At 39.0% G+C, this 25,062-nt stretch overlaps 1 protein-coding gene across 1 annotated transcript in view; it reads left to right on the top strand.

Moving 5' to 3' along the window:
- The window catches only part of LOC131977437 (ephrin-A2-like), an 84,124-nt gene extending 66,223 nt beyond the window's left edge, over positions 1-17,901 (top strand). The window contains 3 exon segments of the mRNA XM_059340733.1: positions 13,156-13,448; positions 14,399-14,464; positions 17,762-17,901. Coding sequence (XP_059196716.1) covers positions 13,156-13,448; positions 14,399-14,464; positions 17,762-17,901 — 499 coding nt within the window.
- Positions 17,902-25,062: the final 7,161 nt, after the last annotated feature.

Genomic DNA, 25,062 nt, shown 5'->3' with positions numbered 1-25,062 from the left:
AGAGAGGTAGAGAGAGAGAGAGAGAGAGAGAGAGAGAGTCTGACCGCCACGCCGCCGCAGGGCCGGATTCAAAGCTGCACCGGAGGGGAGGGGGGAGGAGGTGAGAGGTGGAGGAGGGGGGAGAACATAGAGGACGAGGGGGGAGAAAAGAGGGGGGGAGGAGGTGAGAGGAGGAGGAGGGGGGAGGAGAAAGGGGAGGAGGAGCGGAGGAGGAGGAGGATGTGTTGCTGCTCAGTTTTAATGTTTTTTAATGTTTTTGTGGGGAGACTCGGCTTCCCTCGCTGACGTCGCCTCGGTCCCTCGTTAGCGCTCGTTAGCGTTCGTTAAGGCTCTTTAAAGCTCGTTAAGGCTCTTTAAAGCTCGTTAAGGCTCTGGGGTCGGTGAGTGATTCAGGAGGCGGGTCACGTCAGAAGGTCACTGTGTCTTTAACTGTTTTCAGAGCCGCTGCAGGCAAACGACACCAAACTGTGTTTTTATTAGTGAGAGGAGACACTGAAGTTCCACCACAAATATGACAAATATGAATATAATATTCTGAGACCCGTTCTCTTTTTGACACACGATGACGGCTGATTATTCACCCGATCCAAACTGTATAAGCAGGTGCAGTAGCTCCTTAAGTTTCCTTTATAAAAAGTGACCAAAACTTGTGTTAAAATGTTGATATTTGTGTCAAAATCTCTTTATTCTACATTTGTCATTTAAAGAATTTGCACTAACCAGATCTACAAATATTCACTGAGAATCTGTTTACACAGAGCAGAGAGGAGAGGACAGGAGAGGCTGGAAACATGAATTTGTACAATATGTGGACAAAAATGTTTTTAAACATTCAGGACACTTGTAAATTCCAATTTATTATAATAAAAAATTGAGATTGATTCCATAGAGCTGCAGGACTTAGATAGAGTTAATAGAGATTTTATATATTACAGTGAAATACAAGGACACAGAGCAAAAAAAACGCCTTGAAACTGCTCGTTGAGGTTCAGAGGGTTAAAGCTCTTTATTGGATGTTGGGTAACAGAACATACATGACTCCTCTGAGCTGCTGTGAACCTGATGTCACTGAGGAGGAGGAGGAGGAGGAGGAGGAGGAGGAAGAGGACCCTGCTGCTCAGAGGAATAAAGCAGTGATCGGTCAGAGAGTGACAGTGTTGAGGCAGAAATACATAAATCCTGCTTCTTCACATCATATTACACAGATTACAGCAGCCAATCAGCTTTAATGCTCATCAGCAGGAAGTGGAGCAAAGGTCACAGAGAGACATGAACAGCATGGAAATCTGTACGTTTATTCAGTTCAGTTTTATTTATATAACACAAAATCACAGCCTCTGACCTTTGACCCTCACATTAATCAGAATATAATTTCAGAGACATGATGTGATGCTTCAGTCAGCAGGTTTTAAATCAACCAGTCAAACCAGCAGCTGTGGAACGAGGCTCACAGTTTCCCTCTGCTGACGGTCGTTTTGGGTTTTTCCACAATTTCGAGCGGTTCTTTGGTTTTCCCAGCTCCCGGCCGGAAAAACTGCTTCTATAGCAGCACCAACTCTCTGCTGGACTTGAACCATGACCTGCTATGTCAGGGCCTGGGGGCGGGGCTATCTGACCAACAAGAACAACTCGGTGTCGTTGAGAGAGACCCACTAAAACGTGTATCATTAATTTATGTGATTTGTTGAACTGCAATGTGATTGATACGGGCTAGCGCTAGCGTGCTAACATTAGCGGCCGATCGTAGCGCGCTAACATTAGCGGCCGATCATAGCGTGCTAGCGTTAGCAGCCGATCATAGCGCACGTTAGCGGACGATCGATAATGTGCTAACGTTAGCGGCCGATCATAGCATGCTAGCGTTAGCAGGCTAGCAAGACCAAGACCAACTCGTTGCCGTTGAGAGAGACCAACTAAAACGTGCATCATTCATTTATTTGATTTGTTTAACTGCAATGTGATTAATACAGGCTACTGGGCTAACGCTAGCGGGCAGCAGGCGGTAGTGTGTCGATGTTCTAGCCAGTTCTAGCCTACTTGCCTTAGCTTACAACAAAGTCCAACGTTAACATGTTACGTTCAGTGTTAATAAGAATGTATTCAGGGTCCATAGTGATGAAGATGAGCAGCAGATGTGTTGTAGAGACAGATATGTAGTCTGCTGTTGTTATAGTTGCAGAGAGGTTGGAGACTATACAGACGTTAACAGTGACGTAATGATGTGACTCTAGAGGTTGTGAAAAAACAAACATGTTTGGAGCTGGTTCGCAAGTTGAACCAACTGTGAACCAACTGTGAACCACATGAGAACCGGCTCTCAGTCGAAAAACCCTATTTGTGCTAAGCTAGGCTCTAATGAACCAGACTCCATTCAGAAAAACGTTATTTCTGCATCCTTTTGATCTGATTAAATCTCAGGTAAAACACTTTACTTTGGCTTCATACTGATTAATGTGTAGAATGCCATGTGCCAATTGGCCAAATAACATGAAAGCATCCCTTAATTTATGCCTTAATTGATCTCAATTTTTCAGTTCACATTTTGTTTTGTGTTTCAGCCTCTTAAAAACTCCTCAAACTGTTCCACAATCCATAAAAAACCCTACTATGTCGCATCCATTGCTTTATAACTCTAATGAACCAGACTCCATTGAGAAAACAGTCATTTTAGCAGCAGTGTTCTTGTGTTCTTGCAGACAGACCTGAAAAGCATCAATTCAGACTTTTTCCACATCAGCATCATGTTGCAGTTATTTCTGCATCCTTCTGATCCGTTTATTGACATTAAATCACTTTATTCTGGCTTCATACTGATGTATTAGTGCTGTACCAGCAGCCATCCAGACACAGCTCCTGGAGGAGGTGATGAAACTCCTCCGGATCAGATGATTAATCCCTGTGATGATGATGTATCTGGGACTTCCACAGCAGCAGGAGGATTATTTCACTCACAGAGTTGTTTACACTGGAGCGTCTCGCACCACAAATTTCTCATTTTCCGTTTCTGTGTTTTGTCCACGATGTCTTAATATCCGAGATAATTCCCAGGACGGTGATGGAGGGATGATGGAGGGATGAGGGTCACATTTCGTGTATTTCAGTATAAACTCTGTGAAATTAGTCTAAAGAGTCCTTAAGCTGATTTGAGAGCAGCAGGTTGTGATGTCAGGATTCTCTGCAGCAGCTAAGTGGCAGCGAGCCGGCAGCGGGTCGGCAACGGGTCGGCAACGGGCCAGATGGGTCGGCAACGGGCCAGATGGGTCGGCAACGGGTCGGCAACGGGCCAGATGGGTCGGACTCTCAGTTAACAGAAGTGATGAAGAGGCGACCAGCTGTGAGCTCCGGGCTCTAAATCCTGCAGGAGGAGGGGCAGCACATTCAAAACTTCTCCAGGAAATATCTGTGTTTTCCAGGATATTCCTGCTTTATTTAATCTTTTTGTCCATGACCTGGAAGCTGCATTCAAGCAGGTGGTGCCTTCCAAGGTTTTCCAAGACATGTGGGGTCCCTATCCCTGTCCTCTCAGTCCATCAGGACCTGGAATAAAATGTGCATTCAAAATTCAGGACATTTTTGCTGTATTCTGATATTCATAGAGGACCTGGAGGGCAACTCCAGGTTTTCCAGGACATTTTGGGAACCTTGTCACACATCAACTTATTGGTCTTTGATGCATCAGGAAGAGGATTTCTTCACATTCAAAGCTTTTTCCTGGAAATCCTGATTTATTCAGTCCAGGATCTTTTCAGGAACATGTGGAAGCTGCAGCGGCAGGTTTCCTGGCTTCCAGGTTTTCCAGGATATATGGGGACCTTGTCAAACATCATTAACCTGTCAGTCTTTGGTCCATCAGGAACTTGTATTCCTGCACATTTAAAGATCTGTTGGTTTTTTTCAAGGAAAACTATATTCTGTCATTCATGGAGGACCTGGAGGGCAGCTCCAGGTTTTCCATGACATTTGAGGACCTTGTCACACATCAACTTATTGGTCTTTGATGCATCATGTAGAGGATTTCTTCACATTCAAGGCTTTCTCCTGTTTTCCAGGACTTTTTTCAGGAGCACCTGGAAGCTGCAGCTGCAGGTTTCCAGGTGTTCCAGGTTTTCCAGGACAAATGGGGACCTTGTCAAACATCATTAATGTGTCAGTCTTTGGTCCATCACGAACCTGGATTCCTGCACATTCAAATAATTGGGTTTTTTTCAAGGAGAACTTTGGTTTTACTATGTGAATATGTCCAGGAGCTGGAAGTTGCATTGAAACATCTACAAGCCTTCAAGGTTTTCCAGGACATGTCGGGACCTGGTCCCTGTCCCCCAGTCCATGAGGACCTGGAGTAGAGCACACCTTTGAAATGCCTTTTCCATCCAGCATCGTTGACCAGAACATTTTGCTGTGTTCTGTAGTTTAAAGGACTTTTCCAAGCTGCAACTGCAGAAACTTTGGCTCTACTTTGTCCTTTTGTCCAGGACTTTTCCAGGACTTGGAAACTGCTTTGAAGAATAAAACTTTTCCCAGGTTGTCCAGGACACGTTGGAACTCAGCCAAACAGAGACAGCTTGCCAAAACTTCAATTTTCACGTTACAATGACAAGTTTTTCTAAGGAATCTCCTCCTCCTCCTGCTCCTCCTCCTCCTCCTCCTCCTCTGTGTTGGATGACTGACAGGACTAAAGATAATAGAGGGCCATGCGGGGTCCCGGGGGCCAACAGGGGCCACATGACCCACATGAGGAGTTTGACAGGCTTCACCTCTCAGATCAGGAAACACAAAGCAGCAGCAGCTTCATATTGTTTGTGGCTGAGGGGGGGTCAATGACAGGGGCGGGGGGAGGTATGCAGTGTTTGAGTGTGTGTGTTTGTGTGTGTGTGTGTGTGTGTGTGTGTTGGGGGGGGCAGTTTGATTGACAGCTGGCAGATCCTTTGGGTGCAGAATGACGTCAGTTTCATGTTGAAGTGTTCGATACAACAGTTTCTTCACCAGACGTTTAGATTCTCCTGCTGAACCAGACTCCATTCATAAAACAGTCATTTTAACAGAAGTGTTCTTGTGTTCCTGCAGACAGACCTGACAAAGCATCAATTCAGACTTTTTACACATCAGCATCATGTTGGAGTTATTTCTGCATCATTTAGATCAGTTTATTGACATTAAAACACAGCTGAATCACTTTGATTTGAGTTTATACTGATTAATGCGTAAAACCTGTAAAAACCCATAAGAAATGGCCACATAACATGAAAGCATCCCTTAAAAAGTTACCTGGAAATAAATTAAGGTATAAATTGTGTTTTTGTTTTGTGTTACAACTTCTTAATAACTCCTTAAACTTTTCAACAATCCATAAAAGACTGCCTAATAAATTATATCTACTGATTTATAACTCTAATGCACCAGACTCCATTCAGAAAACAGTCATTTTAACAGCAGTGTTCTTGTGTTCTTGCAGACAGACCTGACAAAGCATCAATTCAGACTTTTTACACATCAGCACCATGTTGGAGTTATTTCTGCACACTTTTGATCCGCTTATTGACAATAAATCACAGATAAATCACTTTATTTTGGCTCCATGCTGATGTTTTTTTAACCCGTTAGAGTTCTTTTTTTGGAGATTGTCCGTATCCGATATAGGGATCAAAGCTGTACAACTTGTAAATCAGACCGACCAGCTAACAGGCTGACACACACACACACACACACACACACACACACACACACAGGCCTGGTGTTCAGTTCATCATGGGTCGCTGTGGTAACTGTAGACAAAGAGACTGGAGTCGTGTTACAGCGAACATGTGGCGGCTCGGGGTGTGTGTGTGTGTGTGTGTGTGTGTGTGTGTGTGTGTGTGAGTGTGTGTGTGAGAACAGAACATGATCTCACATACTGTGAATATTACACGACTCAGGAATCTGTTACCTCCATAACTCGTGTCAGTGCTGCAGCACGACTGTAACATTAATACTTTAAAGTGTGAGAGTTCACAGCCAGAATAAAACTCATGAGGCTTTTATTTTTGTAGGTTTTTTTATCTCCTGGTCACCAGTGGTGACTTTAGTAACTTTATACGTCTACTCCACTACATTTAGCTGACAGCTTTAGCAACTTTTCAGATAAAAACATGATTCATTTAAAATTATTTGATCAAATTAAATCTCATAATAGTATATTAAGGACTTTTTCTTGTAGTGGAGTAATTTCACAGTGTGATATTAGTACTTTACTGCATTGAAGTAATCTGAATACTTTTTCCGGCACTGTTGAGTTTTATTTTCAAAATATTTTAAAATACTTATTTTTTATATTTTAAATATTTTAAATATATATATATTTTGTTTTATAGGAGTAAACAGAAAGTTGCATTAGATTACATTTATCATGTTTTTCATACTTCTTGCATTCATGAAAATATATTTTTTGTAATGAATAATTAATAATTGTAAAATTAGTATAAACAGTAAGATAAATAAGTAGATAAAAGCACAAGGAAAATAATAATAAAGTTGAGATTTTGCTCCATTTTACTTGTGTAACATTTAGTATTTTTAGATTTTTTTTCCCTTGCAGGTTTTCCACTTAGAGCAAAGAAAATAATTTCTTTTATTTGACATCTAATATATTATTTTATATTCAGAGGATGAACTTTTCTAGTTTTTTAATGATCTCTGCTGTAGCACAGGAGTAAACAGAGAGTTGCATTAGTTTACATTCATCATGTTTTTCATACTTGCAGCACTCCTGCAAATATATGTATTTTATAGTGAATAATTAGAATAAACAGTAAGATAAATAAGTAGATAAAAGCGCAAGGAAATAATAATAAAGTTGAGTTTTTGGCCTATTTTTCTTCCATAACATTTAGTATTTTTAGTCTATTTTACCTGTAGGTTTTCCACTTAGAGCAAAGAAAACAAGTATGTTTCTTTTATTTGACATCTGATATATTGTTTTATATTCTGAGGATGAACTTTTCTAGTGTTTAATGATCTCTCCTGTAGCGCCACGCTCAGGGCAAACTTAACACTGCAGCTCAGACAGAAAACAAAGACGGTGTGTTTGTGTGTTTCTTCAGGTGAGACATGAAACCTGATCAGGGAGTTTAGTTTGAGGATCAGATCCACAAATCTGAAGGATTTCTGCTGTAAAATAATTCACAAACTGCCTTTTTGTCCGGTTTGTTTGAATGTCTTGAGTCCTCAGAGTGAACACAACCCTGTGTGTGTGTGTGTGTGTGTGTGTGTGTGTGTGTGTGTGTGTGTAGGATCAGGTTCTGGACAGCAGATCAGATAGTTTTGTCTCGCAGCTTGTAGCTTCTTGTCTGAACCTGAAGGGAACACTGTGTGTATTGTGGCTGAGCCTGTCAGACCGGACTCAGGTTACAGTGACACAGTTACACAATGTAGCGAGAGCGTCTCCAGAGGACGTCGATCATGTGACAGCGGGACGAACATAATGAAGCTGCTGTGGGAACTCAGTCCTCAGTTCATCAGTTTCACAGAAAAAAAACAACAGGAAAATGTATTAAAGTTAAAGCTGATTTCAGAAACGTTTGACCACTAGAGGGCGACACGTGGTGATTAACTAAAAAAAAAAAACATCTATATTTAAGTGTGACAGATCTCTATCAGACTTGTTTATTCTCTTTTTTAGACCTACTTTGGTCCACAATGAATTGATGTTTTAGTCCAGTATTTCGTTTATACAGCATCGCTCTGATGAACCAGAAGCCATTCACAAAACATCATTTTCCATTTTTCTACATCAGCATCATGTTGTAGTTATTTGCATTCTTTTGATTTGTTTAGTCACATTGAATCACTTTATTTTGATGCGTAAAAACCATAGACTGTATATAAATAATGGACGTAGTCACCGTGACGTCACCCGTCGGTTTGTGTCCCGTTGGAAGCCTCGAGTTCAGCGTTACACTCGTCGCCATCTTGTTTTCGGAAACAGGAAGCAGACCATATTTGGACTGTGGAGGAGGAGAGGGATCTGATCACTGACTACAGCCTCTCTACACCTCAACCTGACTGGGATGGTAGTTTGGGCCAAAAACAAAAACAAAATGTTGGTTACTGACCTCAGAAAACTGAGCAGCGACTCCTTGGAGTGTCTGTTAGTCCAACCAAACGCTGAACAAGACATTTTTATTGAACAAAACGTTCAAATAAACTGTCATTAAATGAAAATACAGTGAAAGGGTCAAAGTTATGAGACCAAACCGCTAAACCTCCTTTTTTATATCTATATAACGTTTTATATAACTTTATTGACACGTTGCCGTAGATACGCATTGTTCTGCTTCTCTCCTGATGACGGCTCGCCTTGTTAGTGACCTGTCAATCAAAGGTAGCCCCGCCCCAAATCATACGATTCTTTATCTTCTATTTTCTTCTAAATGGGGCCATTATTTACACTATTAACATCAGATTGTCTTGAAGAAGATTTTTTACTAGTGATTGAGACCATAGTGTTGTCCTAAAAAACATTTCTGAGGTAATAAATCAAGTGAGAAGTTTTCTCATTTTGTATTGGAATGAATGGACCAAAATGCTTCTGCAGCAACCATCAGCGCCCCCTGTTGCTGGGATTTTTGGTAGAATGCAGCTTAAGGCACTTCCTGGTTTGCCTCCCTGCTCAGACCAGGAGGTTGCCGCCTGGTAAAAACCAATAAAATTGGCCAAATAACATGGAAGCATCCTTTAATTTATGCCTTACATCATCCAAATTCGTCAGCTAACTTTTTGTGTTTTTTGTTTGGTGTTTCAGGGACTAAAAACTTCTTCAACTGTTCAACTGTTCATTTTAACAGCAGTGTTCTTCTGTTCTTGCAGACAGACCTGGAAAACATGAAATCAGACTTTTTCCACATCAGCATCATGTTGTAGTTATTTCTGAATCCTTTTGATCCGTTTATTCACATTAAATCACAGCTGAATCACTTTATTTTGGCTTCATACTGATGTTTTAGAGTTTTCATGTAGGAGTTTGTCCTTATCTGATGCAGGGATCAAAGCTGTAACTGTAAATCAGACCAATCCATGAGACAAAATAACAGAAAGCATGTGAATAAATATAAGATCAAATGTTTCCAGCAGGCCGCGGCGCAGCGTTCAGGTGTCTCAGGAACAAACGGCTTCAGTCTGAACACATCGCAGCTTTAATCTGTCAGTCGGTCCGTCAGCAGCTCTGACGAACGACCTCGACCCGCCCCCGCCATCACCGGACCTCCATCTCATCCAGCTGACCTTCACAGACCTGCTCGCAGATTAAACCGTAAATCAGCACAGAGGCATGCTGGGAGCTGTGACATCACAGGTGTGCAGGGTGAAATATATCCAGAGGTTCAGAGCAGCTGCTGGAAGCAGAAACAACGAGAGAGAAGAAGGAAACAGACGCTCAGACACCTGTTCACCTCCTGTCAGAGCCTCGGCCAATCAGAGGCCTCCGCTCAGCCAGAGAGGGGCAGAGGGAGGGAGGAAGGAAGGAAGGAAGGAAGGAAGGAAGGAGATTAGGCAAATAATAAAAAAATGAATTCCTCATACTGTACCTTTCATCCTTATCAGAAATCAACAAACGTAGATTACCACAATAAAAGCACTCAAGTACTTGTTTTTGTCGTTAGTTTGTTTTGGTCTTGTTTTTATTGTTGTTGATGCTGTTGTTTTGTTCTTGTTCTGTTGTTGTTTCTGTTGTTTTGTTATGTTTTTGTTGTTTCGTTTTTTTGTTGCTGCTTTTCCTTGTTTCTGTTGTTTTTATTGTTGTGTTTTTTTGTTGTTGATGCTGTTGTTTTGTTCTTGTTCTGTTATTGTTTGTGTTGTATTTGTTCTTGTAGTTTTTGTTGTTGTTTCTGTTGTTTTGCTGTTGTTTTTGTTCTTACTTCCATTGTTGTTGTTTCTGTTGTTGTTTTTTGTTGTTTCAGTTGTTGTTTTGTTGTTGCTGCTGTTTTGTTTTGTTTTAGTTGTTGTTTTTGTTCATGTTGTTTTGTTCTTGTTGTTTTTCTTGTTGTCTTGTTTTTGTTATTGCTGTTGTTGTTTTGTGTTGTATTTGTTGTTTTGTTTTTGTTCTTGTTTCGTTGTTGCGTCTGTTGTGTTGTTTTTGTTGTTCTTGTTTCTGTTGTTGCTGTTGTTATTGTTTTTTATTGCTGCTGCTGCTGCTGCAGAAACCTGTGAGACAAATACAGATTAAACTAAATGCAGTCATTATTTTTTGTAGTGTATTCCAGTAAAAAGTAAAATAACAAGTGAAGTTGCAGAAAATTAAATACTCAAGTGAAGTACAAGGAACTCTTTGGAGAAAAGAAAGAATCGTTTCTCCTTCAGAAACTGGTTCAACGTTTTAAAAAAGCTGCTGTGGACTCAGTGAAGATGATGATGATGATGAAGATGATGATGCTGGCCTCGGTGAACCCGCCGCCCCTCGGCCTGCTGGGACGGACCCAGAGTGTCTGTCCATTAGAGTGATGATGTGAGCGCCGAGGGGACAGGGGTCAGTGAACGCACCGCCTGTTAGCGTCACCCAATCCTTCAGCTAACTCGGTTAGCGTGCACTTTGCTAATGGCGTTAGCGAAGACGGAGAGGGCGCGGCGAGGATGTTTCCAGCTGATCGACCTCCATCAGGACCGCGCTCTCACGCTGCGTTCAGGTCACATGGGAATAATCAGAGCAACGGAGACTCTCAGAGTGTTTTAAATCATTAAGATAACTCAGTTAAACGGAGCGCCATGTGGGACAAAAATAACGTCTTCGTTCATCCGATGTGACGCATCAAGAAGACAGCCGAGACTGAAGAGATTATTATTAATATTACTTTGTTTTTTAATGCCAAGTTGAAATGCACGCTGTATTTTTAAAGCACTGTAGATATCCACAGAAATTATATTTTAGTTACAGTGATACAAAAATAAAAATTATTTGTCAAACGTGTCACATATTAATTACTTTCTCACCTGAAACAATAATGTGGTGTATTTTTAGGGTACATGTTTGCACTTTTAAGTCGAAATGTGTTGTTTCTATTTATTTAAAAGGGACTTTTAACGTACAAACCGAGCTGGACAATCAGTGTTTTTCCACTGGGTAAAAATCAAGCGTCAACAGTAAAGTCTTTAACTTTAGCTGCATTCTGTGTAACGTCCAGCAGGGGGCGACTCCACCGGCTGCAGAAAGAGAGTTTGTATAGAAGTCAATAGAAATATCACTCTACTTCTGACTGTATTTGAGACATCAGTAAACATTCTCATAATGAGTGAATGGTCTCAGTCGTTAGTTTCAAGTCTACTTCAGTATAAAATGTACAAAATGAAATCCAAAAATCCAAAAAATCCAACACAAAAAGTCAAAACAGTACAACACTTCTTCAGAGTTAACTGGAACATTTTGGTCTTGTTCAGTGTTCAGTTAAACTAAAACTCTGAGAAGAAGATCTGAGAGAGAGCGCCTCCTACAGGCTGAACTCATGTAGAGCAAAAATCAGCCAACATACACACACACACACACACACACACACACACAGCCCATCTGAATTAAAAGCTCATGTGAGTTAAAACTTTTTCTTTATTGTTAAACGGAGCTGAATTTAAAACGAGCCGTGATTGAACCGCGGCTGCTCAGCCAATCAGGACGCAGCGTGAGAAAGTTCAAACCTCATTAGTGAAATCCAAATTAGCTCGGCTGATTGTCTTTAACTCGAGTGCTGCTGCCGTGTGGACGACATGAATATTCAGAGACGTTTGATTAGTTTGTTTTCTGCGATCGATTGTTGAATGATGATCGTTTTAATAAGGAGGAAGGTTCACGTGTCGCGCTGTGACACAGTCTGTGTTTGTGCTCAATTAAATTATGGAAATTACAGCAACAGTGTGACGAGCAGCTGCGAGAGAAACAAAAACACTTTTCACTGATTCACTCGACACGTTTCACATCAAACTGTTTGTTTCTGCTGAGACAAAACTTTATTTCAACTTCCACAGGTGACTTCATACAGAGCAGCTTCTTCCAAAAACATGTATCAATATGTATCATTTTAATGTCAAATATATTTATTTTGATGTTTATACCAACACAACACATATGCAACAAAAATATTAAAAATATACAATTCTCCAGACATCATCCAAACATTAATACAATTAAACTGCATGAAACTCATTTATGTGTTTGTAATCTAAAGATGAACAACAACAATTTCATGTTTACAGGAATATTCATGGCAGTAGGCTAACAGAGCTAATACAGCTAACAGAGCTAATACAGCTAACAGAGAAAGTAGAGCTAACAAGCTCATAGCTAACGGATCTAAAGAGACAATAGCTAACAAAATTAATAGATAAACACTAACAAAAACTTATTGAGATAACAGCTAATGGAAAATATAGAGTTTAAAAGAGTTAATACGGCTAACAGCTATCGGAGCAAATATAGCTAACAGAGCTAAAACAGCTAACAGAGCTAATACAGCTAACAGCTAATATAGAAAAATACAGTAAACAGAGCAAATACAGCTAACAGAGCTAATACGGCTAACAGCTAATGGAGCAAATAGAGCTAACAGAGCTAATAGCCTATAGCTTAAAGCTAATGGAGAAAATACAGCTAACAAAGCTCACAGCTAATGGATCTTAAAGATATATAACAAAGTTAATAGATAAACACTAACAAAACGTATAGAGATAACAGCTAACAGAGCTAATACAACTAACACAGCTAATTCAGTAAACAAAGTTCATAGAGATAGGCCTAGCTAACATATCTAATAGAGATAACAGCTAACAGAGCTAATAAAGATTACAGTTAAGAAAGCTTATAGACTAACTGAATTCCCCTCGGGGATAAATAAAGTCATTTTGATTTGATTTGATTGATAACAGTGCTAATAGCTAATACAGATAACAGCTAAGAAAGCTTATCAAGATAACCGCTAACAAAGCTAATAAACTGGATGTTTGTATGTTACCAGATTAAATAATTACAAAGTTATGAGGCCTCAATGAGAAACAGGCTTGCAAGACAAAATGTGGATTTTTTGGGATTTTTCACATTTCTTAGCGTCACTACAAAACATCTTCTCTCTCTGCCTGATCAAGTTTTGACCTGTTCCTCAAACATATATGCTGAAATCAAACATTGACATGATTTCTTGTCCTCAGGTTCTTTCGGGGCGAGTACACGGTGGAGGTGGCCATCAACGACTACCTGGACATCTACTGTCCGCACTACGAGTGGGCGGAGGCAGCGGAGCGGATGGAGCACTACGTTCTCTACATGGTGAACTACGACGGCTACACCAGCTGCGACCACCACAGGAAGGGCTTCAAGCGCTGGGAGTGCAACCGCCCGCAGAGCCCCAACGGACCGCTCAAGTTCTCCGAGAAGTTCCAGCTGTTCACGCCCTTCAGCCTGGGCTTCGAGTTCAGGCCCGGACACGAGTACTACTACATCTGTGAGTGTTTGGCCTCTGTTGAAATGATGACATTTTGGAGTGCACGAAGGTTTAGAACATTGTGATCGGAGCATATGAAGTCCATTCTCATGCTCAATTATGTTTCATTAGTTGTTGCAGCAATTTTTGGGTTGATACAATTTGTATTTGGTGCTGATTTTAACCATTTCCACCACTGGAGAATGGATGAAAATGGTCATAAATCCCTCCAGAATCCCACATTAAGACACCAAGATACTTGAGGAGCACCAGAGAAAAATCCATGCTGTGATTTGCCCTCTGCAGCAGAGTGTTTGTGTCCTTTTGTTGTTGTGTTTTTGGTGCTTAAACGTAAACTTTTAACAGCTTTAACATGTTTAAAACACCTGCCGTCACGTAAGAACTCCTCTGAACCATGAGAATCAGTGGTCTGGTGAAGGTTAGAGTTAGTCTGTCCACCATGAGTGAAAGCTAATGTAATGTCCTGAGAAGGATGGCTTGTGTGTGTGTGTGTGTGTGTGTGTGTGTGTGTGTGTGTGTGTGTGTGTGTTCTGTCTAGACATAATTTGTCGTCCTGCCTGGAAAAAATTTCCCAAATTGTGGCTCATTTGAAGCGATTGCGCTTCCAGCAGAGAAACAGGCAGTTTGTTTTAAATGACACTTAATGACTGTGTGTGTGTGTGAGAGAGTGTGAGTGTGTGTGTGTGTGTGTGTGTGCAGGTCAAACAGCTGCTGCTCTCTGAGTAACAGCAGAGAAAACAAAGAAAAACATCAGAATCTTTTGTTTGTTTCAGAGTAAAACCATCAAAAGTGAATCTTTCACATCGAATACAGAACCGAAGTACATGTTTATAAAGTCTGATGTTTTATTATTCAGATTGATCCAGAATAAAAATAATCATTGGTTGATATTTGAATATTTTATTTAAGTTTCTGCATGCTTCATCCACGTGTCTCTGTTGTCTCTGCAGCGTCTCCTCATCCTAACCTGGCTGGGAAACCGTGTCTGAAGCTGAAGATCTACGTCAAACCCACCAGTGAGTCTCTCCTTCTGCTCCTCCTCTTCAGTTTCAAGCTTTTATTGATTGATTTTTAGAACATAGCAAAGGGTAAAGGTGTTGGACAAACAAAGTTTGACTCTGAACCTACATTTTTCATGAAATTTGACAACATACTATAGCATGACGATTTTTGTCAAAAATGGTCAAATTTTAAAATGCCTTAAAATTGCTCAATTATAGTCTGTTTATACATATTAGAGCATAATATGGGTAGAAATGACAGAAAAACACCATTTTATGGGACGTCCAAAATTGACCCCCTCAAAAAAAAGTCATACTATAGCATGTCGATTTTTTTCAAAAATGGTCAAATTTTGAATTGCCTAAAAATAATAAAAGTGAGATAATTATAGCCTGTTGATACATGTAGTCAGGCCAGCTGACAGTCTTGCCTGGGCCCAGGACGAGATTATGTTAGATGGGCCCCCCGCGCCCAGATCTCTCCTTTTCTCTTGTTGTTCCTCTCCTCTCCTCTTTCTTTATAAACCATGACTAAATGTGCAGCTATTTACCCTGCAGATTATGAGTGTATATTTTGAAATAAGGGGCTAATTCCCATCTTTCAAGTATAATATCCCTGATTTACAAAAAGCTTTTTTGCAGATAGCCTATTTGTGCAATGAGCTTTATGAATCTATTTTATACTTAAAAATAAATTAAATATTAATTTAATAAAACATTGCAAGCAAAAGCATTCTCTCCTGTTCCTCTCCTCTGCTCTTCCTCTCCCTCCTGGTTCTTGACCACTAGTTCAAGGACAATTAGGAAGAAAACAAATAAAAAGCTTTTAACTCAAATAAATATTATATATTTTTTCCACAAATAGGCCTATTTCATTTTATTTTTTTAATCATTCCATAATTTAATGAGGGCCCAGTTCTGGGCCCCCCCCTACCCTGGGCCCGGGACAGCAGACCCGTTTGTCCCCCCCTATCGGCGGGCGTGCATGTAGTAGTATAGTCTGTCCAAAATTGGTGAAAAAACACCATATTATGGGATGTCCAAAAATGACCCCCTAAAAAAAAGTCATGTCGATTTTTGTCAAAAATGGTCAAATTTTAAAATGCCTAAAAATGCTCAAAATGGGTCAATAATAGTCTGTTGATATATATTAGAGCATAATATGGCCAGAAATGATGAAAAAACACCATATTATGGGATGTCCAAAAATTATCCCCATAAAAAAAAGTCATATAGTATGTCGATTTTTGTCAAAAATGGTCAAATTTTAAAATGCCTAAAAAGGCTTAAAATTTGGCAATTGTAGTTTGTTGGTACATATGGTAGTATAGTTTGTCCAAAAACAGTGAGAAAACACCATATTATGGGATGTCCAAAAATGACCCCCATCATACTATAGTATGACTTTTTTTCTGAGGTCAGGTATTCTTCAAGGAGTCAGACACATAACACGCACATTTTAATAATTATATAAATTACATACAAAACATCCATCATCAAATAATCAGACACAACAAACAAAAACAATCAGAAAACAAGATCTCATGTTTCTTTCATACAGTTACTTGCATTAAGTCTTCTTTAACGTTTTATTAAATGTAGTGCAGTAAAATGTGTCATAGTATAAAATGGACAAAGTTAAAGTACAGGTACCTCAGATTGAATAAACAGATGTGTACATGAAACACTTTATTATAATTAACATGATTATTTGTGGAATTAAAGGTTGTGCAGCCGGAGGAAAAACCTCTCTGAGTTGTTAATAAATTCATATCAAACTGTGACAGTGTGAAGGTGTTAAACACCTCCTGCTGCAGAGACACACATTAACACGTTAACACGTTAACACATTAACACATTAACACACTCACTAACAAACAGCTTTCATCAACATGGTGGAGGATCTGAGCAGTAAAGCTCCGCAGCAGGAGGAGGAGGAGGAGGAGGAGGAGGAGGAGGAGGAGGAGGAGGTGTTTATGGGATGTGGAGGAGGAGGATTATCTGCAGACGCTGTCGAGCTCTGAAACACTCACTGTGAATATTACACATGATACACACACACACACACAGTAGGATCCAGTGGTGCTTTTATAATATAAAGGAGTTAAATGAGGTGTGAACTATAGTATGAAGATTTCTGTCAAAAATGGCCAAATATTAAAAAGCCTAAAAATGCTTAAATGTGTCAAATATAGTCTGTTGATACATATTAGAGCATGTTATGGCCAGAAATTACAGAAAAACATTATATTATGGGATGTCCAAAAGTGATCCTCTCAAGAAAAAGTCATACTATAGCATGTCGATTTTGGTCAAAAAATGGTCAAATTTTAAAACGCCTAAAAACGCAAGAAATGTGTCTATTACAGTCTGTTGATACATGTGGTAGTATAGTTTGTCCAAAAATAGCGGAAAAACACCGTATTATGGGAGGTACAAAAATGACCCTCTCAAAAAAAAGTCATACTATAGCATGTCGATTTTTGTCAAAAATGGTCAAATTTTAAAATGCCTAAAAATGTTTAAAATGTGCCAATTATATTCTGTTGATACATATTAGAGCATAATATGGCCAGAAATGACAGAAAAACACCATATTATGGGATGTCAAAAAGTGATCCTCTCAACAAAAAGTCATACTATAGCATGTCGACTGGTCATGGTCAAATTTTAAAATGCTGAAAAAATGCTTCAACTGCGTCAGTTATACTCTGTTGATACATGTAGTAGTAATAGTATAGTTTGTCAAAATATAGCGGAATAACAGCATATAACAGGATGTCCGAAAAATGGCCTCCTCAAAAAAAAAAGTCATACTATAGCATGTAGTTCTGTGGTCAAAAATGGTGAAAAATTTAAAACGCCTAAAATGCTCAAAATGGGTAAATTATAGTCTGTTGATTCTTATTCGAGCATAATATGGCCAGAAAAAAAAGTCATAGTCGTATGTTGATTTTTGTCAAAAATGGTAAAATTTTAAAATGCCTAAAAATGCTTAAAATGGGTCAATTATAGTCTGTTGATACATGTGGTGGTATAGATTTTCCCAAAATAGCGAAAAATCAACATTATAGGATGCCCCAAAAATGACCCCCTTAAAAAAAAAAGTCATATAACATCTTGATTTTTTTCAGTTATGTCTGCAAAATCACAAGAACACTGCTGTTAAAATGACGAAATTACTTTTTTCTGAACGGAGTTTGGTTCATTAGACTTCTGCAGACTTTTTATGTTAATTGTGCTTCACAAAAAGTTTTGCTTCCTGTTGTTCTGAACAAATCTTCATCGTTTGTTTGTTTGTTTGTCTGTCAGACGACTCGGTGTACGAGTCCCCGGAGCCGTTCCTGACAGACGACACCACCGGCGGCTGCAGCCTCGCCCTGCCCCGCCTCTCCCTGCTGTCCGCCATGATGCTCGCCCTGCTCCTCCTGCTCCTCCTGGCCTCCTCATAGCACCTCCTGCTACTCCTCCTCTTCTTCCTCTTCCTCCAGCTGGACCGATCTCCGTCTTCCCGTCACTCTGAGGAGAAAAAACCTGAGGCAGGAAACAACCCCAGCCAGCCCCCCCCTTCCCCCCGGCCTCTGACCTTCACCTGGATACCGCCCGGCAGCAGCTCAGCCAATCAGAGGAGGCCGAGGTCAGAGGTGGGCGGAGCCTGCAGACTGCTGCGTGATGGATGTTTCTGCTCTGACAAAGACTCCATTGACTCCCATGTTCAGCTCATCATCCCTGATACACTTATATATCCGTATATTTTTCATCATGATGCAGTTTTACAGCTTCTGCCTCTTTACTTCATATTAGATTGTTTCTCTTTTTTTTTTATTCTGCTGCCAAATGAAACCCGAGTTTCAGTTCAGATGCCAAAACCTTACTTTGCTGACTGAATACATTTTTCTACAAAACCCAACAAATAAGCCAAAATTTAAAGTGCCACAGCAGCAGTTTAACATGTTCTAGCTGTTCACTATAAATGTTCAGAGCCCCCACAGTCTGGATCTTTTGCTAAATAAAGGCTGCGAGGAGTTTTCCATGTAAACGCAGTCGAAAAACTGTCATCCATCGGGACTTTTTGCACTAACGATTAATGTCATTATCGATTAATCTGCCAATCAATTTCTATATTTACCGTTCGGCCTAAAAAAGTAAGAAACGTGTTGATCTGTCGGTCAAAAACCCCAAAGATTTCAGTTTAATATGATATAAACCAGAGGAAAAAAATGCCTTTTTAGAGGCTGAAAACAGCATTTTCTGACATTTTTGTATGAAAAATTCTTTTTAACAATCAATTGCTAAACAAAATAGTTTAGGGATTATTTTTCTGTCAATCAACTAACCACTTAGTCGATGCAGTTCTAAAGTGCAAGTGCGGAAAAATAATAATCAGTGCAAACAAGATCCTGATCTCACAAAAGCTCAAAGCTGAAGATAAAACATCAATTGTACTACGTGAGATTGTGATCTCATCCGCGCTGGCTTTTGTAGGTTTTTCCGTGCGTGCACAATCGATGACAGTTTCACTTTCACTTGTATAAATCCCTAAAAAACAATGTTTGTGTGCAGAACTTCAGGGACTCGAACACATAAACTCATCACATCGTTTACGTTTGTGTCGGTACAGAATAAAAAACCTTTAACAGACTCTTTAACCTGCTTCATCGTGCAGCAATAATAATAATAATAAAAATAATAATAATAATAATCAATGCAGAGTTTATGTTCACTGAAATGAACTGAAAACAATATAAGCAACAGTCTGCTGAATAATTTTTATATTGTATGTAAATGAATAAAAATCAGCGGCTGCTTGGTAAGAAACTACATCAAAAACTGTAAAGCAAATAAACTGTAAAATACTATATATATGTTAAATATATATTAAACCCCTGAAGTCCCAAAAACCTGCAAAAGATTTAATTAAAACTCAAATTAAATTAATTAATGATTTAATTTAATATGTTCAGCATTTGGGTTGGGAATCATTTAATTATTACAATTTTCACATTGGATTACTCATTTAAAATGTTGCCAATGTTTCACAATAAAAGCTTTGTTAGGAAATGAAGGGACAAAATCCAGGGCTTTTAATTTGAAAAACATGCTATAATCTGAAAATATACCAATCAAACAGAGGGAGTTAGAAATAAAGGCAGTCTCTGATATAAACTGCCTTCAAAACAAGAGAAACACTATTTTTGTATTTATTTTTTAGGACTTTAGGGGTTCCAAAACATAATTTTCTCATTATTTGGAGTTTGCAAACTAACTGAAGTTGTCTTGTAGAACAAGACTAAACTTCTTCTAAATATGGTACAAAATCAGGAAATGTCTGACGAATGGAAATGAAAATATGTAGTGATTGTAGCATTGAAGTTACCAGTTTGAATCAGACTTCATGCATCTTTTCAGGTACTGAGTGAAGTGAAATATAAATATTAGAAACATGGATTTGTACCAAATATTGACCTGAAACATGGCGGTCAGTGGAGTCGTCTTCAGTCTGTCTCTGAAACAGCTGATCTTCATCTCCGACTCTTCATCAGCAGCAGAAACTCTAACAGACGTTCAGCTCTTTGTCCTGCTGCAGCTGTTAGAGGAACATCAGTTTTATCTCTGATGACGGATTAAAGTCACAGAAACCAGACAGACGCTCCGGAAACACTCACACATAAAGGATGGGGTCACATGTTAAACTGGGAGCCGTTTAATGTTCTACATGATCTCAGATATCACAGCTACAGTAATAATGTTGACGTTTAAATCAGGTTCTGATTACTGCCGATATAAATGTCAAATAAACTTTGAGATCTGACTGACAGCTGATAGAACTACTGCTAGCTGGCTAACTAGCTTCACAGATGGAGAAATGCAGCTAAAGTAGCTTCACAGAACAACTAGTCGAGCTAATGTAGCTTCACAGAGAGACGAGACAAGCTAATGTAGCTTCACAGGCTTATGGGACAAGTTAATGTAGCTACAGGGACACACAGGACAAGCTAACATAGCTTCAGACTTATAGGACAAGTTAACGTAGCTTCACAGACTTTGAGATAAGCTAATGTAGCTACATAGAAACATAGGACAAGCTAACTTAGCTTCACAGACTTAAAGGACACGCTAACTTAGCTTCATACATTTATAAGACAAGTAAACGTAGCTTCACAGAAACACAGGACAAGCTAACTTAGCTTTGGAGTTATAGGACAAGTTAACATACTTCTCAGACTTTTGAGATAAGCTAACTTAGCTTCACAGCCTTACAGAACAAGCTAACTTAGCTTCATATATCTATGGGACAAGCTAATGTAGTTTAACAGACTTAATGGACAAGCTTACATATCTTCACAGACTTGGAGGACAAGCTAACGTAGCTTCACAGACTTAAAGAACAAGCTAATGTAGCTTCACAGACTTAATGGACATGCTAACTTAGCTTCATACATCTGTGGGACAAGCTAACGTAGCCTCACAGACCCAAAAAAAACAGCTAACCTAGCTTCATATTTCTATGGGACAAGCTAACGTAGCTTCACAGACTCAAAGAACAAGCTAACGTAGCTCCACAGATCAGCAGAATATCTCGATAACTTCAATAAAACAATATAAACACATAAGTAATTGAGCCTGACTCAGAACAGTTTGATACATTTTTATGTCTCGTTTCTGTGACTGTAATCGTCTTCAGTGTTGACTATGAAAATAATAATTGGATGGGACTGTTGTCTAGTGTGTCTCAGCAGCAGACGGCCTTTTATTTCTGTAAATCTGCCAAAGACTCTTATTGTGAAACTTTTCCTACAGCAGCTACAGGGGTCCTCGTGGCCCCGCCCACTCTCTGCAACATGGGGGCGGGGCTATGACTAAGGGGGAGGGGTCAAGTGTTTCTTTTTTCTTTTTTCTAAATCGTGTGGTTTTATCGTAACAATAAAAACGAATGTTAAGCGCAAAACAAAAACGAACCAATCAAAAATGGCCTTTTTCCCACTGGTGCTGAATTTTTAGTGACTGACTGGTTTTCTGGGAAACAGCGACACCGTGTGGTCGAGAAGACTTTTGATTTCTCTCTTCATCTCTTCATACCATCCCTCCGTCTCCGCCGACGGAGGAGGAGTGTGTCCTTGTGTGTGTGGACGAGCAGGGGCATGCTGGGAAATGCAGTATATAAATAAAACGAACGCACTGTGATGGAGGACGATGGAAGATGTAGCACTTGGACTCTACGGAGAAACAAAAAAAAAAGAGCGAAAATTCAAGTTTTTATTTTATGTTTGTGCCATTTTTCTGTTTTAAAAAGAAAGAAAAAATTCATATCAGATATGAATTCATGAAGGAATCAGTCAGATGTTTGTTGTTGTTGTTGCTGTTGTTGTTGTTTTCCTCCTTTTTGTTCCTGCTTGCATCACAATGCATTCTGGTCCTTGTAGTCCCGTGCTTTCCGGTTCTGTTGATGAATCAGGGTTCGGTGGGTTCATCGTCCTCTTCTCCGTTGGTTTTTCGTGTGGATGGAATCTGTTTTTCGTGGCGTAAGAAATGTTGAAGCAGCTGAAGGAAAGAAAAACGACAGAAGTGTCTCCGGTTTACAGCAGCTCTGAGAAGAAAAATGTTTTTCTACATCCAAATGTCTGCATACTCTATTCTCTGAAAGACAAAAAAATCTGTTTTTTGTATATTTTCTTATTGGATGCTAATAAAGTCCTGTTAAAGAACGCATTTATCTGATTGGCCGAGGAGCTAACGAAGGGGTCAGAGGTCACCGGGCCTCTTCAGGACTGATTTTTCCCGCGCTGCATGAGCAGGAAAAACTTAAAAAATACATTTACTGAATTTACTTTGAAGACGATCTCAGAGAGAAAATGTTAAGAAGTGTATGAATCTGTGTTTGATAAATTCACCAATAAAAAATGTTCCACTAAAAAAAATGTTTTTCTTCTTCGTCCAGTTTGTTTCTAAAGACACCGCGGTCATCATAGATTCCTATGGAATATGCCGCTTATTAGACCGATCAACCAACCCACCCACCCCAAGGTTATTATAGTTAACGAAAACTAACGAAATAACGAAAACTAGAATTGAAAAAAACTTGGAGTGTCTGTTAGTTCAACCAAACGCTGAACAAGACATTAAATGAACAAAACGTTCAAATAAACTGTCATTAAGTGAAAATACAGTGAAAGGGTCAAAGTTATGAGACCAAACCACTAAACGTCCTTTTTTAAAAATCTATATAACGTTATATATAACTTTATTGACACGTTGCCGTGGATACGCATTGTTCTGCTTCTCTCCTGATGACGGCTCGCCTTGTCAGTGACCTGTCAATCAAAGGTAGCCCCGCCCCAAATCATACGATTCTTTATGTTCTATTTTCTCCTAAATGGGGCCATTATTTACACTATTAACATCAGATTGTCTTGAAGATTTTTTTTACTAGTGATTGAGACCATAGTGTTGTCCTGAAAAACATTTCTGAGGTAATAAATAAAGTGAGAAGTTTTCTCATTTTGCATTGAAATGAATGGACAGAATGTTTTTGCAGCCAAACTTAGCGCCCCCTGCTGGAATTTTTGGTAGAATGCAGCTTAAGGCACTTCCTGGTTTGCCTCCATGCTCAGACCAGGAGGTTGCCGCCTAATGGAAACTCGATTATTAGCTCATTCATTGGTCTGATATAATAACATATGATGTTAGCGCCCTCTAGTGGCCGTTGTAGTAATAATATATGAACGAGGGGGAAGTGACGTTACAATAAAGAACAGAAGTGGATCTTCTGGGGGGTCAAGTGTTGTTTTGATGCTTTTTTATTCTTTTTTGTTTATTTTGTGTATTTTTTAGTCATTTTTAACCAGAGAAACTGAACAGCGACTCCTCTGAGTCTTTTAGTCCGATCGAACGCTGAACATTTTTAAATGAACAAAATGTTTGTGTTTAGATATCCACATGGCAGTAGATATCAAACTTGCTGATACAGACAGATAGCAGCGTGTCTGACAGGACTTTACAGGAGTCTTTATGGAACTGTTAAAGTTTGTCTCTGTGCTGAAACAGAAGAAGAAGAAGAAGAAGAAGAAGAAGAGTTGGCGTCCCTCCAGCTCGCCACACGCTCTCCATATTGTGGTTATTATCTCCTGATGAGGTCAGCTGCTGTTTCTTCTTCTCTGGTTTCTGGAGCGCTGCCACGCTGCTGCCGGGTTCCTCCGGAGGTCAGCTGATTCCTGGCAGGACGCCCGGACGCCACGGCCTGTCAGCCAATCAGAGAGCTCCGTCAGCACGCCTCCTGCCGGCCAATCAGAGAGGAGAACAGCTGGACAAGAAACATTTTATTAAAGTACAGTAAAGGAAGTATTTCTGCTACACATGAGGATAAGAATAAGAAAACTATATTAAAAATGTAAATAATTATATAAAAAAAGCTTTTATCTTTGTGTGAATTTGATTTTATTCTGTTTTATTTACGAATATTGTATCTTATGTTGTTGTAAAGGACTTTGAAACATTGTTGTAGTAAAATAAAAATAAATAAAATTTAAAAGGTTCAATGCAACATAGATTAAAGACACTAAATAAAAAAAATCTATTGTTCAAATCTGGAATAAAACCTTCAAGCAAAACAAACAAATTTTAATCAAAAGTCAATTAATAAAAATCTGTTTTAAAAGACAAACTGAGGGAGCGTGTCTGATTTCTAGTTAATTGTTAATCCACATTTGTTACTTGTGATTATTATTATTTTATTATTTTTTATTATTATATACAAACACGGATATGTATGTATCATCATTTTGACTAGCTGAGTAAAACAGGTTTAAAAAAGAAATCATAATTTCCTGATAAATAAATCATTATTTTAGTAATTTCTCTCTGGACTTGAGCAGCAAATCGTTTTTATAGCTTAAAAAATTAATTTATAAATGAAAAAATGATTGTTTAAAAACTTATTTGATGAGTGTTTGAACTCCTAAATGTGTCTGATATTTTAGCAAAGTTTCCAAGAAGTTAAAACAAATTGTAATTTTAAAGACTTTGATATATTATCATTGTTTTCTTTCTTTCCTTCTTTTTTGTGTATTTCATGTGAATGAAAATGTTAAAAATGGAACAATTTTCACATTTTCACTGATACATAAATCATTATTTAAAAAGAGAGAGAGTGAGAGACTGTTCCTCCACATGTAGTCAAAATCAAATTCAATAAACTATTTTTTGAAAATTATTTGACCTGCAAATCACAAAAAGAAACTCTGAAAAGAAACAAATAAATGTGATTTTAGTTTATCTGTCCTCAACATCAGACCCAATCAGTCACACACACACACACAGACAGGTCGATGCAGTGATTTGTGTCTGATTGCTGCGGTGTTTAACACTAAACCGTCCAATCAGAGCGCAGCACTGCAGGTCTGAGGTCAGCATGAAGGACGAGGTGGTAACCACGGTGACGGGACATGAAATTATGGGCTGTAATATAAATGGACAGAAGAGTCTAAGAGGTTATTTAATGTCTCTTTTGTAATTTTGTGTCTTTTTGGGTCATTTTATCTATTTTACAGGTAATTATTTGTCTTTTTTCATCCTTTTGTGTCTTTTGTTGCTCTTCTATGACTTCTATTGGTCAT

This window comes from Centropristis striata, chromosome 9, assembly GCF_030273125.1.
Source record: "Centropristis striata isolate RG_2023a ecotype Rhode Island chromosome 9, C.striata_1.0, whole genome shotgun sequence".
Classification (NCBI taxonomy): domain Eukaryota; kingdom Metazoa; phylum Chordata; class Actinopteri; order Perciformes; family Serranidae; genus Centropristis; species Centropristis striata.
This window is presented reverse-complemented; position numbering and strand designations above follow the sequence as displayed.